The sequence below is a fragment of the Lepisosteus oculatus genome, chromosome 12 (assembly GCF_040954835.1).
Source record: "Lepisosteus oculatus isolate fLepOcu1 chromosome 12, fLepOcu1.hap2, whole genome shotgun sequence".
In the NCBI taxonomy this organism is placed as follows: Eukaryota; Metazoa; Chordata; class Actinopteri; order Semionotiformes; family Lepisosteidae; genus Lepisosteus; species Lepisosteus oculatus.
The window spans coordinates 671,357-690,949 of record NC_090707.1 but is presented as its reverse complement, the minus strand read 5'-3'; the positions used below and the strand labels follow the sequence as shown (position 1 = coordinate 690,949).

Genomic DNA, 19,593 nt, shown 5'->3' with positions numbered 1-19,593 from the left:
AAATGAAAAATATAAAGGACAAAATCAGTTTAGATTACAGTACATTAATGAAAAATTAATTTGAAAAGATGGGTCTATGTCAACTTTATTTTACAAAATTATGTATGAGTCATAAATTGGACAATCGGGCATTTGAATATTGAATTATTTAAAACTAGGATGGCACAAATTTGAGTAAAATTCATATTGACAAAAGTACTTTTAATTGAATTCAGGTCTTGTCAAAGTAAAGCAATATAACCATATATAAAATTTATTTTTTTAAAACAAACTTCGGTTAATTATAACACTGTGTGCCCAGGTACAGTATACTCATGGGTTTTCCTGTTCAAAATTCTCCCTTGAAGTAAATATAGTCTTCCTTCAAATGATATTTAGACAATTTACATATAGATTGATAGTAACATGTCTTCAATGTATTACTAAATATTGCACTGGGAAGAGGAAAGCAAGTTAAATATCTTGATATGTGAATGTGCTTTACAATTAAGCAAATCAAGATCCGACAAGCAGTGTAATACAAAATCAATCACTTTGGGAGAGATATGAATGGATATAAGAAATGTATATGAAATATAAGCAATGTTACAAAAAAATTCACAATGTAGCAAACTTGAGGTTGCCATGCTAGTCTGGGATCATAAATGATCCCTGAATCATGACCCAAATGTTTGGACTGATTCCTAGACCATCCGAGCCAAACTCAGGTTCATACAGTTCATAAAGAGAAACAAGCAGAATAATTTTGGACTTTGTTCATGACAAGGCAGACAGTGTTTGATTAGTGACAGGTTTCATGTGTGCATCATTTTTGGTGCCATCAGGATGGAGATGAAGGCTGTCATGATCATGACAACATTTAGATACAAAAAAATAATATGACCTAGACAGCCTAGTGGGACCAATAGTAGGTCAAGTAGGGAGATGCTTCAGCATGTGTGTGCTGCAAAGGACCAAGTAAAGGTTTATTCCTTCTGAAAAGAGAAGAAAAGAGACACAACGTTTCGGCAGGGGAGGCTTCTTCAGGTGTGACCCGAAGCCACACCATTAAAGGCTCCATAGTCAAAACATTGTGTTTCTTTTCTTCTCTTTGGAACATGGAATAAACCTTTACTTGTTCCTAGTGGGAACAATTCCAGGTATAACCAATTTTTGGATGAACAGTACCTGGTTCAAACAAATAGTTTTTAATCAATCACTTAGAAGAGCTTTAAAACATGACACAGCAGTTTAAGCAATAGCAACACTCCACTTTAATCTATTGAGCAAGAAGGTATGATCAACTGTATTAAAGGCAAGTCAGCAGTAAATTAGTAATACTAGCAAGCGCTGTTTCTGCACTATGTAGGGATCTGAATCAGATTGAAATATAGTTTTGTCTCCATGGTCCTGTGGCTGTTTGCATTAGTCGTTTCTCGTAGGTATCACAGAAGATACCGAACTTTCATCTTGATCTCCGTCTGTCTCAGTTTTCCAGTGTCTTTCTCATGTCAGTGCACCTGGGTGTTCCCTCATCAGCTGCTTGTATTCTGGGCTGAGCGATCCCTCTCAGAGAGCATGTGAATGTTGACCTCCCTTCAGTCTGAAGTGTGTCTGAAAGGGAGTTTAGCCATATGGGTTATTTAGATCAATGAATGATAAAAGTGAAAATCCACTGATCCCTTTCATCACCCTTCTGTTGTGGTTAGGTTTGGCCACATGGTCACTGCTTGAGTTCAGTGAGAAACTATGGATAACAGTGAGCTATACTTGCTACTACCATCTAAACGTTTTGCAGATGTGTTCATAGTGCACTAAATAAAAAACTTTTGATATGGGTACCAACCTTTTTTGTGCAGTTCAAGTAAATAGCTGCATCAGCATGCATAGGCTGCAAAGGAACAAGTTAAAGGTTTATTCCATGCTGAAAAGAGAAGGAAGGAAACACAAAGTTTTGGCTGTGGAGCCTCCTTCGGGTGTTTTTTTGTGTGCAGCCATGTAACTCAAGTAGGGAAACTATAAGGTGTGTGAAGTGGTTACAGTGGAGTGTCAGTGTGTGACTGTAAAGGAACAAGTAGAGGTCAATTATTTTCCTTATTAAGAGGTTAATTCAATTTTTTCTTCTGTTTTCTCAATGTGGAATTAACCTTTTCTTATTCATATGAGACTTAAATTATACATGTTGTTCAGGTGGGTAGCTGCGTCAGCATGCGTAGTCTGCAAAGGAACAAATAATCCATTTGTTCCATGCTGAAAAGAGAAGAGAGAAAACACAACTTTTCAGCTGTGAAGCCTTCTTCAGGTGTCAGAAGAAGGCTTCAAAGCCGAAATGTTGTGTTTTGTCTTCTCTTTTCAGCATGGAATAAACCTATTACTTGTTTCTTAAATTATACATTATGCATGTTAAAAATAACTAAATAATAATAGTGTAAAGTGACAGGACAGCAACAACCAGTTTTGTGAAAAGAAGAGTTCTCATAAATCATGTTGTTTTGAATATGCAAAGAAACAATATACTTGAATATCATGCATATTCAAAACATAAAAAACCAAACTGAAATCAGTCCTGGAATATTTTTATGAATTAATTTGATTTAAAAATTATAAAACCATTCTTAATTACTTTATTAGAGTACAAACTATTCCAGAATATGTCCAATTATACTTTTGTGTTGTACTGTATCTTTCTGACTGTTAATAATGTTTTCTAAGGAAGGAATGTTCTCCTGACTGTGAAGTTGCCGAGTGGACGATGGATACATTCACAATGTTCAGCAGCAGCTTTTAAAGGTGGTGTCTCTCAGGCCTAAAATTCTCATGTTTGCTTCTAAATGGAGTTAATAAGGCTGTGCAGCAGCCACCCACATTTTGGACGTTAGAAATTAGCAAAGAAAATAAACCACAAGACGTCTATCACACAAAGACAGAAAACACCCTTCCGTGTACATTTTGACACTGTTTCTCAACCAGTCTTGTGGCTGGTTTGGGCTACATGCCAGAAGTCATCCAAATTTCCCTAGCAGCCCAGGGGAAGTATATTGTGGCCCGCCTTTTTGTGTGGCTGAGCTCTTGTCTAGGTCACAAGGCTGCACTCGTCAGGGGTTGGGTATGTTCTAACACCAACTGTCGACTTCCTGTTTTCTTTGCCATCTGAAAACCAAAAGATGTGTTGTGCCCACACACGTACACTGTGTTCAGCATCAGTTTTGCTATTTCTGTCTCAGATGACATATTGTGGCGCGTTTTTAAGTAACCTTCCACGTTTTGTTGAAGAGAAGCACAGAACATGTAAAGTATGAAGGTATGAAAAACACAGGTCCCTGATTCTTCCTTTGAAACGGAACTGTTTGTTTCTTTTAGAGTTAAAGTTTTTACCTTCATTTCAGATTTCAAAATGCAACTGTAAAGTGCTTCATAGCAAAAAAAAATAGGTGGATAGCATCCCTGTATATACTTCCAGTTGTTTTTTACAGTTGGAGAATGGTGCCTGCAGAGATGATGTAATACTTTCTCTTATGCACCAGAGCTCCAACTTATACATTAGTTTCATGGTTTTTTTTAAATTCTTGATTTTTGACATGTTTCTCAATACAATGAAAATATAAAGATTGAATCCAAATTATTTTTTTACTGTCTTATTATTCCATTAACATCTAAGTAACTACTCCAAGCGGAGTGTTTAAAATCTATTTAATTTTTTTTCTTCCTTTGAAAGCAAAGTGAGGCAATTCCCATGTTTATAATAATGATACCTCACACTTATATAGAGCTTTTCTTGACACTCCAGTCAAACCACTTTATAGGTAACAGGGACTCCCCTCCACCACCACCAGTGTGCAGCCCCCACACCAGCCAGAGTGCACCAGTACGCTCATCACATATCAGATATCAGTGGGGAGGAGAGCAGAGTGAAGGAGCCAGTTCAGAGACGGGGATTATTAGGAGGCCATGATTGGTAAAGGCAGAGGAAAACGTGTCCTGGACACCGGCATGACACCTCTACACTTATTGAGAAACGCCCTGGGATTTTTAATGACCACAGAAGGTCAGGACCATAGTATTACGTCTCATCCAAAGGACAGCACCTTTTTACAGTAAAGTGTCCCTGTCACTATACTGGGGCATTAGGACCCACACACCCTCTACTCACCCCACTAACACCTCTTCCAGCAGCAACCTTAGCTTTCCCAGGAGGTCTCCCAGCCAGTTACTGACCACACTGCTGAGCTTCAGCAGGCTGCCAGTTTTCAGTTATAGGTTGATATAGCTGCAATTCATAACTTTTACTGCTGGATATATGGCTATATATTCAGTATATAGCTATATATATAGCTATATATATAGCTTTACAGCTGGCTATGGCTATATAGTTTATGGTGGTTTATTACAATTTGCTCAAGAGTAGGAAGGAGATCAGTAGAAATAGGTGCTTTGAAGGAGATTTATTTATTTATAGGAGATTTGTTTATAATATAAAATTCATATGCTGACTGTGCCTCTGTTTAACCACCCTGTGTACAATACAGACAAAAACAAACACGTTAGCACTCATTCTCTGTGTCTCCAGTATCAGTGGCACTACCATGTATTGTTAATTTATGTAAAGGAACAAGTAAAGGTTTATTTCATGCTGAAAAGAGAAAAGAGAAAACACAATGTTTCAGCTGAGGAGCCTTCTTCTGACACCTAAAGTGTTATCATTCCAGTGAAGGCACACACACTAACACATGCACATACACAAATGCAGGCACAACCAGAGACACACACCATAACCTACCAATGCACAATAATATTGTAAAGAAATGAGTTCCAGACCTTATATGATATAATTCCTAGGTATTATCTGCAGGCCAGCAAAGCTGTAAGATAAGTGCTTAAAGATAGCGCATTCTCACAGCAAAAAAAGGATAAAATCCCTGTATGTACAAGACAGAAATGTTGGATCACTTGTATTTCCAGTTGTAGTATGATGCCTTCAGAGATCAGAGCTCTCACTCACACATGCCTTTTTAAAATTCTTAATTCTTAACACATTTCTCAATATCAATACAATGTATATTTAATAATCTGATCCAAATGTTTTTTACTGTCCTAGCTGAACTTTTTAGAATCCAGTTAAATTAAGTTTTTTCTTCTGTTGAAAAGTGAGGCAATTCCCATAGTAGCTCATGATGGCCTATTACAAAATTGCTCAAGTGTAGCCAGAAAATCAGTGGAAAAAAATCCTTTGAAGGAGATGTGTAGGATATGTTTTTAGTTTTATAAAATATTATAAAATATCATGATTTCAGTAATCCACCCACCCAAATTAATCATTTAAACAAACCATTTAATCAGTAACTATCATTCTTCCACCTCAGAGATATCACCAGTCTATGTCTTATGTCGTCTCTAACTGTAGTTGAAAAGCTGGTCAACCCTTTTGTCTTCTCTCAAATTGATTACCATAACACCCTAATCACTGGGTTATCTAAATCAGCACCTCACCAAGTCTAGTGCAAGTGGTCACATTACTCCTCTCCTGGTGTCCTTAGACTGGCGTCCTACCAGGTTTTGTGTCGACTTCATAAACCTCTTGCTGACCTATAACTAAGCCTCTGAATGGCTTGGCACCTCAGTACCTGTCTGAGTTACTACTGTCCTATTCCCACCTTGTAACCTTCATTTCTTGAATTCTGGTCTCCTGTCTGTCCGCCAAGCCCCTCCACACTCTATGGGTGCTTTCCCCCCAAAGCTCTATCCCCACTATATCGGAGAGTCACCTTCCCTGAGCTCTTTCAGATCTAAACTCAAAACCTCAAAGAATTTTTAGAAAGGTGACTTTGGATAAAAGCACAAGCCGCATGATGATGATGATGATGATGATAATAGCACTACAGTCTTTCACGATACTACATTTATAAGAATTGTAATGCGATTTAGTCATTTCAAATAGGTTTACAGCATTTCAAATTTCCTAGTCTTTTCTCGAGTGATTGATGCTGTCACCATAACTGTTGGAAAAGAAAAGGCTTTCATCCAGCTCCTCAGAGGAAGGTCTCAGAAGGTGCCTTTTCAAGATAAGGCAAACCTTTGTCCTTGTGTGGCCCATTGTTCAAATCCCTTGGCTTTCTTTAAACATGGTTTCCATTAAAGTTTTTACACTTCTATTCCAGCGGCTTGCAGCACTGAGAATTGCACAGGAAGAATTGTGTTGAAGAACACATTGCCCTTCAGGTCAGATTTATCATGGGCAGAGACATTTTTTCTATCTTGATGTTAGAGCGGCCCAGCCTGGGTTTAAATTACAGATCTCTTATCTTTATTGCTCAGAATGCCACAGCTGCCAAATATCTTTTATTAAAGAAAAAGAAATATCCTTACTTTGTTAAGTCTTCCTTCTCCTCTCCCGGTTCCTAAAAGAATATAAAACCATTTGTTTGTTTTCCACTTTTTCTTTTCCCACAGAAGTATTTCTTCAATTTTTCAGAAATTTTATTTTTACTTCCTTACTCCTCACCCCAGTATCAGTACAGATTCCGTATCTTACACTGGTGATAATAACTTACTATCATCTGCAAAAGTAGAGGCTTAACGAACTGTCCCTTCAGAATGAATGGGCCACCAAAGTGATTTGGATCTGTTCTGGTAAGCTGCATGTTGACAAGGCTTAGGAGTTTACACTGGCTGGAGGTGTGGGATCAAAACTTCACCCACTGTTGCATGTTCTTAAAGCAATGCGCACTGAATCTCACACTGCCTGCCTTGAACAATGGTTCACCAAAACATACTACAATTTCCCAACTAAGACACAGAGTGTGAAACATACAATGAGAGACTAGCTTCAAGCCTACACAATTAATAAAACAGAAAAACACAAGAAAGTTTAAAGATAAGAGGCCACTCAGTCCAGTTTTAGCTGTGTGCTTGTTATTAGTTAATTGATCCATAGATCTCATCTAGTCATTTCTTGAAAGAAGCCCGGGCGTCAGCTTCAACAGCATAAGAAAGTAGCCCTCAACTGTTTGTCTAAAAAAGGCTTTTTCCTGTCCTCAATTTTAAATGTGATTTCTTCATAGTGTCCACTTGTGTTCTCTTGGTCATGTTTCACTGTTGTTTCAGGAAGAGTCCACTGGTTTGACTTTGTCAATGCCCTTGGTGATGTTAATTCCTGAACCAGGTGCTCTTGTTGTTTTCTCTGTCAATGACTAAAAATATTGTTATTTTATTAAAAATATTGTTATTTTATCTCTGCCAGTATAGGATATTTCCTTAGTACCAGTAAGCTACCTAAATGTATGGGCTTACTGGTAAAATACATTTCAATAGAATAAATAAAAAATTAGGTGCTTTCCAGATCAGCATATCTCAGGTCCTTTCATTTTAAGTTTTAACTTTCATTTACAAAAACACTTGTTGAAGTATGTCATTTTCTAAATCTACAGTTTCTTTCAATATAAATGCTATGTGGTAAAAATACTCTTATACCGTGTACTGTAGTCATTTATCTATTCACTATTATTTTATTAATTCTAACATTCCATATTTAAATATTAGAAATATAATGTCTTTGTTTCTTTTTAATTCAAATTAAGCTTAAACAAGCCATTTATGTTGTCATGATTTTCTTCTGTTAAAAAACAGTTGATTAATTACTATGTGTGGCACAGTAGTAAATATTGCCATTTCACAACCCTTGGGCCCTGGGTTCAGTTCCAGACCTGAGGTGCTGTCTGTGTGGAGTTAGTTTTCTCCCCATGTTCGTGTGGGTTTTCACTGGGTGCTCCCATTTCCTTTCACAGTCCAGAAACATACTGGTCGGTAAATTGGCTTCTAGGGAAATTGTGTGCTTGTCGGTGTGTCAGCCATGCAATGGACTGGTGTCCCATCCAGTGTATACCCTGCCTTGCGCCTGTTGCTTGATGGGATAGTCTCAGGCTCCCGCACAATCCTGTAATGGATGAAGCATTTTAGAAAATGGATGGATGGAAATTTCTACTTGAAAATTTGAGGGCAGTATAGCACTATGGGTACGTCTCCTGGGTTCAAGCTGACTCTTCTGTTTTACACTTGAGCAAGGTGCTTTGGGTACAGTCCACCCAGCTGTATAAACAGTGAGCAGCACTGCTGATGTAATCCCTGACGAAGACTGGGGTGTCATGTGCTCTCTAGACTTAACAGCACAGAAAAAAAGGTTGAACTCTGCTCTGAGTTGCTCTTTTAAGCTCTATTAAGGACATTACTTTTCATGTATTTTATAGCCAACCAATTCTGAAGTAAGAGCATCTCCCTTTTCTTTTAACACTCTCTTTATTCTTTTGCAGAAATATACAGCTACAGAGTTTGGTTCCTCTCACTTTATAGAAAAAAAGTTGTCAAGAGAGAGACTAGGACTCTTTTTTATCCGGAAGGTCTGAGGGAGTCAGTTGTTGCAGAAAACCATTATCCTGGCTTCCTTCAAGAAATGCCTGGATGACATTCCCAAGTTAATTAGTTATTAAATTCAAACAAGTTGTGCTGGGTTGCGTTCTCCTGTTTATATCTACTTGTTTCTAACACTGGCATACAGGCTGAAGCTCCTGGCTTATACATATTGACAAGGGTGTAAAAACACCTGTCCATTGCAGATATGTTTTCAGCTGTTTTATGGGGGAAAAAACAGTCACTGGCAATTTCCACTGTTTGTGCTGACACGTACAATGGGTTATATTTGCAAAATACATCAAGGAATAATCTTCTGAAAGCAACGTTGGAGAAATTGAACTATTTCTGATTGAAACCTTACAGTTTACGCACACACCAGGGGGTGTAGGTACATTTTCTGCTTTATCTGAAGCTCATGTTAATACCAATTCTTCTCCTTGAGTACTCCATAGCTACAAAGCCCTACAACCAGTTCCTTTTGCACTTTTGATCTGTATTCTAAATTATTCACACTTCTATTGTATTCAGATTGAAATGGCTAGATTAGAGTTTTAGGTGTTCTTAATCCTTCAAAGTCTTTTAGAAGTCTTTTAAAAGTAGGTGTAAAACCAACATCTTATTTTTATACAACAAAATCTCAGCTCTTAAGATGGACTGTTTGCCAATGATAGCTAATAGATTATTTTTTCCAGTGCATAATAAAATGGGCTTGTTGGTATGTATGACCCAGCAAACACATTCAAAATCAATGAGAAAGAGTACATGCTTGTCATTGTTCGAGTTATCCATTTACTTATCTGCATTTTTAAAGGCTAACTGGTAATGCCAAAAATGTTATCTGGTGGTCAATAAATCTATGGTTAGACATGGAGACTACAGTTATTTGGTATCTAATGCTGGACATTAAAAGCAAAACATAGATTAAGACCTGTAACAACACTGGAGTGATGAAGGATCTTATTAAAATAACTCTTCCTTTTTTATTTTAATTGGAGCAAAAAAGCAGATGAGAATTCTAATGGAGAATCCGATTTCTAATAATATTTAATTGTGGTTCAATGAAGAAGCACAATAAAAAAGTCTAAGTTCAAATAAATTCCTTCCAATTTCTAAGGTATCATAAGGTATTACATAAACTCAAAGCCTTTCAGAATATTAATATATTGCTGGCCATCATTAAGCAGTGTACAGTGATCTGATGATCACTGAAGTCTATTGGGTGCTGTGGACCTGCGTGTTAAGTGCCTGGTTGGGGTTCCACTGTCATACCCTAGCTTCAATCTGATTGTCTCTGCAGAAATCGGCTGTTTCAGGTAATAATAATAATAATAATAATAAGCATAATAATAATAACAATAACAATCACTAGGGGTTGTTTGACTTTTCTTTTGTTGAGCTGACACCCACTCCTTCCTTCTTTTGGAAACTTTCCACTGTGAGTCACTTTCTGTCTGGAACAAAAATATGATACATAGCTTATTATTTATACGTGCTTTGTTTTTTAAAAACAAATATTTGAGAAGGAAATAGTGTTGTTAAATAAGTTACTGTTGTAGATAATGAGAGTATAGAAAGCAACCAATAATGCCCTCCAGAACAGCAGAGTGTGAAATGCTTTCTGAGATTCTAACTTTATTTTAGTTATGTAGAAATTGGAATTATGCATCAACTAAACAACATTTGTTTAAAACAAACAAGTTTCAAGTTCTACAAGTTACTTACTGAAGTAATCAAGGCAGAAGACAGATTTCTGGTCTGTTTTGGGGCCGACAGTGAACTTTACCTTCAGATAGCCTTGTTTCATATGACTCCACATCTCACAGCCCACAGACACCCTCTCCAGCAGCAGGCACCTCTCCTCCCCTGGCTCCACAGTCCTGCCCTGCATGCCTTCAAAGCACAAGGAGTAGAATTACATGAGCAAAGAATAAGTCCATATGTTTTAGTGTCTGCTCTTTACACATGGAGCCCTGTTGGGTATTCCCTTGAGATTCTGGTGCATATGAAAACACTTTGTACTGCCCGCATGCTTACACAAACAAGAGAGAAGGGAGGGTGTGTTAAACTAAACTACCATTCCATGACTCTTTGGCTAATACTAAAGTATTAATACTGCTAGGAAGATTAAGAAGGTTTTAACCTTCTTAATGCTTCACATAATGCTCTATCACCGTGTGGTTCAAAATTTGAGTGACTCCCGAATGAGCATGCACAAAGATAATTAAACTCCACAAGAGGAAGTTGTTAGGGCTGCAGAAGTAGAAAGAAGTCTTTAGCAGGTAAAGGCTCACAAGTTGGTGCAAAGATTCCAGGAGGAGATTCTGCACAGGAGCAGGAATACATTACTACAGACCTCAAACCATCCCTACCACTTAGACAAGACTAGATAAGTAGTGTCTTGTTTAAATTTTCATAAAAAATATAAAACTTGTTAGCTTTTCTAATTACCAATTAAAACATGAAAACATAAGAAAGAAATATTACAAGAGATGGCCAATAGGCCCATCTAGCTTGTGTGTGGTGAGAGTACTGGTGCACTATGGCTGCCACTGCATCATCCAGGTGGGGCTACACACTGGTGAAGGCATCCCCATTACCTGTAAAGCAATTTGAGTGGAGCATCCAGAAAAGCACTATATAAGTGTAAGGAATAATTATTATCATTGCTGCTTGAAATAAATCAAGAATTCATCTATAAAAATATATTCAGTAGTTTGTTCCAGACTCCCACAACCTTTAGCGTGAAAAATAACCCCCTGTTCTCAGTTTTACGTGTGATTTTTCCTTCATTCCACTTGTGTCTTCTAGTTCCTGAAGTCCACTGGGCCAAATGTGTTTGTTTGTTCATAGTGCATTACAAAGAAAATTCTAAATTCTTTCAACTATATTTGAGAAAGAGCTTTTTTGTGAGTTTTTGTTGTCCCAGTCTTTTCCTTCATTTTGTGAATCGTTTAGTTCTATTTCAGTGATCCTCCTTAATATTGAGAACACTTTGTTCAATAAAGCAGTTTTACAGATGTATATGTGGCTTTGAGGAGAGCGCTAGAGAACAGGAGTGAAGCAGCTAAGAAGACCAGTGGCTAAACTGGTAAGGAAAAAGGTGCACGTGGAGGAACAGCCTCAACAGATTACTGGGCACCACCTATTGCACTGAATTGCACAGGAGAGGGTAAACCAAGTCGCTGCACTTCAGGCTGTTAGCTGGGGAATTTGCATTGAATCCTTTAGGGCATTCATTGCCAGTGGAGCGTAAACAACATAGGGGTATTGTGATGACAATGAAAGTCACAATCCAGGGTGGAGGTTTTGGGCTTTGGGAAATAAAATACTTCCACAGAAACCGATATAAATAATAAAGTTACCCCGGAGAAAACAGGTGACAGGCATTAATTCTAAAATGACAGAATAAAGTCTAGTCATGACTCAGAGCTCGCCTTGGAGTCAAATTGAACATATCACCGTTCTTGTGATCATGCCAGTTCAAGAAACTCGTGAAAAGCAATTGGAATTTATAATATCACCCAGATACAAACGGATTTTTAAACCCGAATCTGTTGGTGTGGTTCTTTAAACAAAATAATCGAATAAAGGACGCATCAACGTGATTGCTAATTAATATACAATTTTTTCAGTGACTATCGGGAGACGTGCTCCCAGAGCTTAAGAGAAATGCGGTAACACGATGAACCGGTGAAGTAGACTATCCCTCTGCGAGTTCACTCTGTTCCACTTTTCACTCGTGAATACTGATTAAATAGCGAATATTCAGCACAAATACAAATTTATATCATTGTTGTGAAGTGCTTTTTAAGTTTGCTGCAGACTTTGAAGACTGACGACTGCGTGCTATTTTGGCTGTAACGTAAATTAGGCTATTAGGCTTTTTCCCCATAACACAACAAAAACAAACTGACTACAATGCTCTCGTAGATATTAACAAGCAACAGTCAACACTGGTTTTATTGTAAAACGGGAAGAAAGAAACTATTTTTGGAAAGTAGCCCAGGTCACACGTGTTAAGGCAAGCTGCTGGGTGGTGAAGAGGGACGTCACTGTCACACAGCCCCGCCTGGGGGCGGCCCGAGTTTGGTGAAGGTACATATGGCACCAAGGTTTAAAAGAGGCTCAATCGACTTGTTGATCATCCAGATGCTGGAGGGTTTATGACAGATTTGAAGTGATCCTTACAGTGGGAACCATGTCTTCTTACACCAATGTAAGTATCACTCATTGTATCGCAGATTCGGCAGTTTTTAGCAATATCCATAACAGAGAACGGCTTTGAATTAATTCTCATTATTACATTATTCTCATTATTATTCTCATTATTATCTATTCTCAATAGATTATTCTCGATATCTATTGATTTTTCATCAGGTGAATTTAATAGGGCGTTTTGCTATTTTGGGATATTTGCAAAGTGAAGATGTAGGTTTGTTATCAGCTGTTCTTTGATATTAAGATTTACTGATCAAGATTTAACTTATTTACTGATAAGTTAAATAAATCAGTAAAAATGTGGGTATCAGCCTTTTACGGGTTGTTTTGAGGAGTCTGTTCTCTAATGCGCTGCAGCGTTTTCAGAGCGCCTCGGTCCAGCAGCACTGATTTTAATGCTCGCTGTTAAAAACTACCCCAGCATGTATTACTGTACTTTCGACGCGTCTTCATAGATTGGTACTATGCTTAAGATTATATAGGGTTAAATGCTATCTATTAATAAATTAGTGTAAAACAGAATACCGCTTTTTGGCAGTAGTTATGTGCACAACCGAATCAGAATATAAACGTGTACTTGGTATACTGACGTCGATTTGTGTTTTTGCCTTTTTCAGACTGATGTGTTTGTGGTTGATTTCGGCGATGACACGAACACTTCAGACGACTTTGGTTCAGGATACAATGACTTCGTGGAGCCCTGTGACCTAGCCCTGAGCAACAACCTGAAGAAGTTCTTCCTGCCGACAGTGTATGGACTCATCTTCCTCATGGGCATTGTTGGCAATGGACTGGTGGTCGTTGTGATGGGCTTCCAGAGGAAGTCCAGAACCATGACGGACAAATACAGGCTGCACCTCTCGATTGCTGATCTGCTGTTTGTGCTCACACTGCCCTTCTGGGCTGTCGATGCTGCCAGCAGCTGGTACTTCGGTGGTTTTCTCTGCACTGCAGTCCACGTCATCTACACCGTCAACCTGTACAGCAGCGTCCTCATTCTGGCGTTCATTAGCCTGGACCGGTACCTGGCCGTCGTACGAGCAACTAACAGCCAGGGTCCACGAAAACTGCTGGCAGAGAAGGTCATATATGTTGGCGTCTGGCTGCCTGCAGCCCTCCTCACTGTGCCCGATTTGGTTTTCGCCAAAGTCCATAATGCGGGCTCCAGAGTGAACTGTCAGCGCATTTACCCGGGAAACTCCCTCATCTGGATGACCGTTTTCCGGTTTCAGCACGTCTTTGTGGGATTGGTGCTTCCGGGCCTGATCATTCTGACCTGCTACTGCATCATCATCTCCAGGCTCTCCCAAGGCTCTAAGGTCCAACAGAAGCGCAAAGCGCTGAAAACCACCGTCATCCTCATACTCACGTTCTTCAGCTGCTGGCTGCCTTACTGCATCGCCATCTTCGTGGACACCTTGATGATGCTCGACGTGATCCAGCACAGCTGCATTTTGGAGCAAGCGCTGGAGAAGTGGATTTTGATCACGGAGGCGCTGGCCTACTTCCACTGCTGCCTGAATCCGATCCTGTATGCTTTCCTGGGGGTGAAGTTCAAGAAGTCTGCCAGGACTGCGCTCTCGGTCAGCAGAGGCTCAAGCTTGAAGATCCTGTCCAAGAGCAAAAGAGGAGGACTTTCATCAGTTTCCACTGAGTCAGAGTCTTCAAGTTTCCAATCAAGCTAACAAAGACACTGTTACTTTTCAAGAGACTTCAGTTTAAATAAGGGACTTTTACTACATTTTGTTATTTGCTATTCTGTACAGTTTTTTTCTTGTTTGTTTTTTTAGAACATTGCTATTTAAGTGTGTTATATTCTTATTATTTGTTAAGTAAGATACCTTGTCCAGGCAGAGCCTGGAGCACATTAATTGGCCAGGTGTCAGTAAATGCTAATATTCTTGTTCTCTCAGCTGTATTAAATTTGATATTTGTTTACCATAAAATAAAACTTGCATAAAGTATTCCACAGGTGTGACGTCTGGCACATCATATTTCTCAGAGGCTGTTAAAAATACTTGAGGTTCATATTATAGGATTTGTATATAGAAATTACCTTTCAGCTTGTGGTAGCACTTAAACGTTGTTATTCTCAGATGCTATTTATTTAAGGTATGTGTTTTATACTGAATGTTTGTAAAGTGTTTGCTAAAGTTCAAATCATTTTAAATTGCTGCTTTCACTCTTCCAGATTATTAATAATAAAGTCAAAATTGTTTCTGAAATATCTTGCATCGTCTCTTCTTAACATTGATGTAGAAGATTAGATTGAAGTACTCAGGTTGGGATGGAGCACTTGAATCATTACAAGAGCAAAAGAAAATTCCTTCTCAAAATTAGGCTGAATGCTGAAGCAAAGTTCCTGTTTCAGAAGTGGCTCTCCTTCTGAACATCTGACTATTGAAGTCTTCAATTACATAGCTTAAATGAGCTTTTACATATCAAAAGTCTTTTCAACTATGGTATATTCGCATATCCTATTCAATTCAGAAACACTGGAGAAAAAGGTTTGTTGTTCCATATAGTGTATTTGATTTACTACTAAGGAGAAATATATACAAATATTACTGCACAAACCTGATGAGACTTATTTACAGTTAATGTCTCATGTACCTAAGTGATACTTGAACTGAAGCCCAAACTATTTCAGATTCTCTCACCTCTTGGCCATTCCTTACACTTATATAGGCTTTTCTGGATTCTACTCAGCCTCCAGAGAGCTAAATACTTTGGGGAAAAGGATTATGCAAGATTTTTTCAAGACACAAGATTTTTTTAGGACATTTAAAAAAACCCCGCAGGCAGCAATTTGACCTTCTTTATGGAATTTGAATTGGGAATTTTCCCCCATCTGTTTAAAACATTTCTAGTGTGTTTGGGGGGGGTCTGTTACCTTCCACATGCAAATAACCCCGGCCTGTATTCTTTTGTTTCCTCTGCTGCTGTGTGCCTCTTGTATGGGCCCTTGCTGTAAATGGGAACCTGCTGTCTATTGACTTTTCTGGTCAAGTAAAGAATTGATTGATACAAATGAAAATGGGAGTTTTTCGAAAAGAAGGGAATGCCTGATGGGCTTCCCCATTGCTGGAACATGTGTGCTGCTGACGTCTGTCACCTTCATTCAGAGCACAATGACACAAAGCCCTGCTGTGACGGGTGATCCCTGGAGATCTGACTTATCTGATCTGAAACTCAACAGTTGGTGCAGAAACAATGTGCAAGTGTTGACTCTTCAGAGTGCAAAAAAGAAAAGCAGTACCAGTCCAGGCTAAATTCCAGCCATTCAGGACCAGAAAATTTAGCTAAAAATATCAAATATTATCTGTGTTATCTCTGGAAGTCCCTTATGCCAGAAGGTGGCTTGTCAGATAAAAATAAGACTGTTCCTTGTTACTGTCTCGGAATTATCATTATATAATGCCACAGCTGTCCAGACTCAAAATCCATTCCTGATTGTAACAGTCCTAGACACCATACTGATGGATCAATAAGAATTACAGAACAATGTTATTCAGAAATGGCACTGTGGATTAAGGATGTCTGATTACTCAAGGATCCTCATCAATGTCCCCTTCTTTGTGACCACTCTGTCTTGTGTTTTTATTCTAAGATCTCTCTGTAAGCTAATTAAAGTCATACTTATACTACAGGAATATTCTTCATCAGGGTTCATTAACTTATTATTTTTATTAAGAGCTTAGTTAAGTGGTCCAGAGTCACCCAGGTCAGGAGCAAGAAGATTTCAGGTCTGAAGTGGGAATTTTGTTCTGATTTTGGTTCATATCCATAGTGCAGCTGAGGCTCACTGGTAGAGTTAAAAGGTAGAAATTAAAGGAAATGTACATATATTAAAATTCATGTATACAGTGCATAGGAATAAGTTAAGGTTTATTTCATGCTGAAAAGAGAAGAAAAGAAGGCTGTGGAGCCTTCTTCGAGTGTCGTGTATATGTATCAGATACATTATCAGGGTAATACTAAAATGAAAAAAAATATTAATAAAGTTACACATTTATGATTCATTACATATTTTCACTGTTTCTCAGAAATTAACTGAAAGTCACATCCAAGTTAGAACTAAACATTTTTACCAGAAGAACTGAAACATTTGGAAATCTTCCATATTCACATTACAGATAATATGTTAATATGTGAATTGGAACAAAAGTTAATTATTACAGATGGTATTAGCTCTTTACTGCAGTAGGCCTCTTAAAACTGCACTATATTTCTACTGCTTTGACCTAGGTGAAAATTAGGATATAGCACATGAGTCTGTAGAAATAAAACAGAAGCACACTGTCAGATTCATGTTCCAGATTCTTCAGGTAATAAACACATCTACCAAATGTATGCTATTGCATTTCCAAACCAAAGAGTGCATTCATACTACCTAGCTTACAACACAAAATGGCCTGTTCCCAAGCCATTTTCCACTCAGCTGCCTCCAACTGTCAGGTAGTTAAAAAACAATTAGAGATGTTTTCACTTGGAGATGCTTTGGATTGGTCCTCTTATTAGCATAAGACTGGCGCTGACTTTCTCTCCGAATGCTCTATAGTGCTAATAACAATCACTTGAGCTCTGCTGTCACATCTTAGGTAAAGGATACTTGAGATTCCTTAAAGCAAAGGCCCATAGTTTACAGCTGCTAACACAGATACCCTCATGTCCAAAGCACTTTTCTATCAGTAATTGAGTCCCAAGACAAAATATACAGGTATGGAAAAATTCCCAACCAGTGCTTTCATTTTTAACATTATGATCAAGGCTGCTATTAATGTTTTACCAATTGGACAATCAGTTACTGAATAATATCAACTAATGAGAGAAATTGACCCATTTCCATTTTGTTGGTCTCTGTGTTAGAAAGTTATAAAAATGGGATGATTATTTGCAATAATTTATTGTTTTCCGCTCTACAGACTTCTACAGACCCTGGTTTGTCATGCTGTTTGTAATTCTATTTATAACAGTTTTCATATAGTGAATAGCCACAATAAGAAAAGCTCTACTCAAGCTAGTGTGGCATGTCATATTAATCAAATATGACGTAACGCATTCTTAAAAAGAGTGTGTTGTATGATAAGGTAAAAATGTTTTTGAAACATTTTAAATATTTACTTTCTAACATGTACTTGAATCAACTATTCTTGATTCAAAGTTGCTAGGAACATCAAAAGAGACTAGGATTTTCACAGAAAAACATTTTGGAAATGACTGCTGGCTAAAATGAGTATACCATTTTCATCCAAAAATATTATTGGTGTGCGGTAACTCATATTTTATAACGCAACATCCAAGAAAGACTGAAAAAACCCTGTTCCATGTTCATGATAAACTAAGTAAATTAACCATGAGCTATACTAGTATTTTAACATTACACTACATATACTGTATGTATTCTAATATTTTACTGCATATTTCTATGCTTTGTTCTTCTCCAGCTCTTTTGTATGCAGGTAGTCAGTCACATAGCAAGCCTTTCTCTTTCCGCTGTTCCCAAAATCCCAAAATCCAATAATTTAAATTGAAGATTATTTGATTACATCAAAGATGAAGCTGTATTTCTAAAGGACCTGTGGTCTTATTTAAATTTGCACTGCAACTACTTAGAAAAAACAGGGGCTTTAAAGGGTAAAAGGGTAAAGCCATTGACAAAAGCAGACAGGAAATAACTCTTGTTTACAGGATCCATTAGCAGTCACTGCTTTAGAAGGTGAAGCTCTGATAACTCGACCTCAGAAGAATAGAATGGGATTGTTACAGGACTTGCTGCTCAGTTCATTATTATCAGGATGTTTATTTAAGTTGGGCTTTCAGAAAAGGGTCTCACAATATAGATCATGTTCAATTAACTTTATGGTGGCATTGTGAGATATAGACCAAGCAACACAAACAGCCAGGTCCTTGTGTTTCCTTTGAGCTCTGGCCCTATTATTATTTTTCTATATTGTTTTGGCTGGGAAGTGACCACCAGGAAGTCATTTCCTGCATTTGAAACTCCTGAGAGAAGAAAGCTGGACAAACATTCAATGGCATTGATTCAGATTGGACGTCACATCATTTAAAAGTGCCCTACATGCTGTTTTACATGTGCTATTCACAGGCAAAATATTGGTTGCTACTTATATGATGGTGACTTATTATGTTTCAGACATTATTTTAAATGCTACAGCAAAACATTTTTTTTCTAATTTGTTTTTCTTTATGCGTTTGAGACTAGATATTCTTTACTGAAAGAGAGAATATCAGTCATTTCAAAGGTCAGTTCCAGTCATATTGCATCGCCATGTTCAGTCTAAAAAAAACATCTGTTAGTGCATGTCTGTGCTGTGTTCTAAAAGGGTAAAAATTCCTGCAGAGTTCAGAAGAACCTTATTACCTGTTCAATAGTGCTCTGTAATCCTGATAATAACACAACCTTCATGGGACTTTGTTCCAGTGAAAATTATTTTTTTTTCTTAAACAAGTAAGCAGAAATTTGAAAATTTGAAAAAGTTATTCCACTCTTATTTTTAAATGTTTTGCAACATTAAGTTTTGGAAATTACACTAACTTTTTATTATTTATTTGAATTATTTTGCGATCTTTTAACATAAGAACCTTTCTATTTTTTAATAGTTAATGCTGAAGATATTTAACTTGAATGAGTCTGATGTTTTATTTTAGATTTCAGAAAACATTAATTGCTCTATATTTTACCTTTCTTTCTGTGTTTCTGTCTCATTTACCTGCCAAAGCCTAAATTATCCTTTTTCTGTTCTGGAGTATTTATTGGTGAAGACAGAATTTACTGGGTGCCAAGAGACTAAATTCTTTGTTTAGAGGATGCTAAACAGCCTTGAAAGTGTACCTACCATAAAATATTTGCACTTATCTGTGGATAAAGATATCTAGAGTATGAACCCTTTTAAGGTCAGACAAAGAGAGAACACAAACTCTGTATAAACATACTAAATAGTTTTATGACTGTTCAATCTTTCAGCACCT

General features: G+C 37.6%; 1 protein-coding gene and 1 long non-coding RNA gene across 2 annotated transcripts; one reads left to right on the top strand and one right to left on the bottom strand.

Annotated features, from left to right (window-relative positions):
- Positions 1-270: 270 nt before the first annotated feature.
- On the bottom strand, positions 271-6,374 carry LOC138242020 (uncharacterized). Its single transcript, XR_011191295.1, has 3 exons — positions 6,343-6,374; positions 1,826-1,870; positions 271-1,593 (listed from the first exon to the last, which is right to left on the bottom strand). It is a non-coding gene; the product is annotated as an uncharacterized lncRNA (long non-coding RNA).
- A 6,119-nt stretch (positions 6,375-12,493) lies between these two features.
- Positions 12,494-14,825, top strand: LOC102684223 (C-X-C chemokine receptor type 4). Its single transcript, XM_006636313.3, has 2 exons — positions 12,494-12,598; positions 13,218-14,825. The coding sequence occupies exons 1-2, from the start codon at positions 12,581-12,583 to the stop codon at positions 14,283-14,285; spliced, it is 1,086 nt and encodes a 361-aa protein (XP_006636376.2). The 5' UTR covers positions 12,494-12,580; the 3' UTR covers positions 14,286-14,825.
- Positions 14,826-19,593: the final 4,768 nt, after the last annotated feature.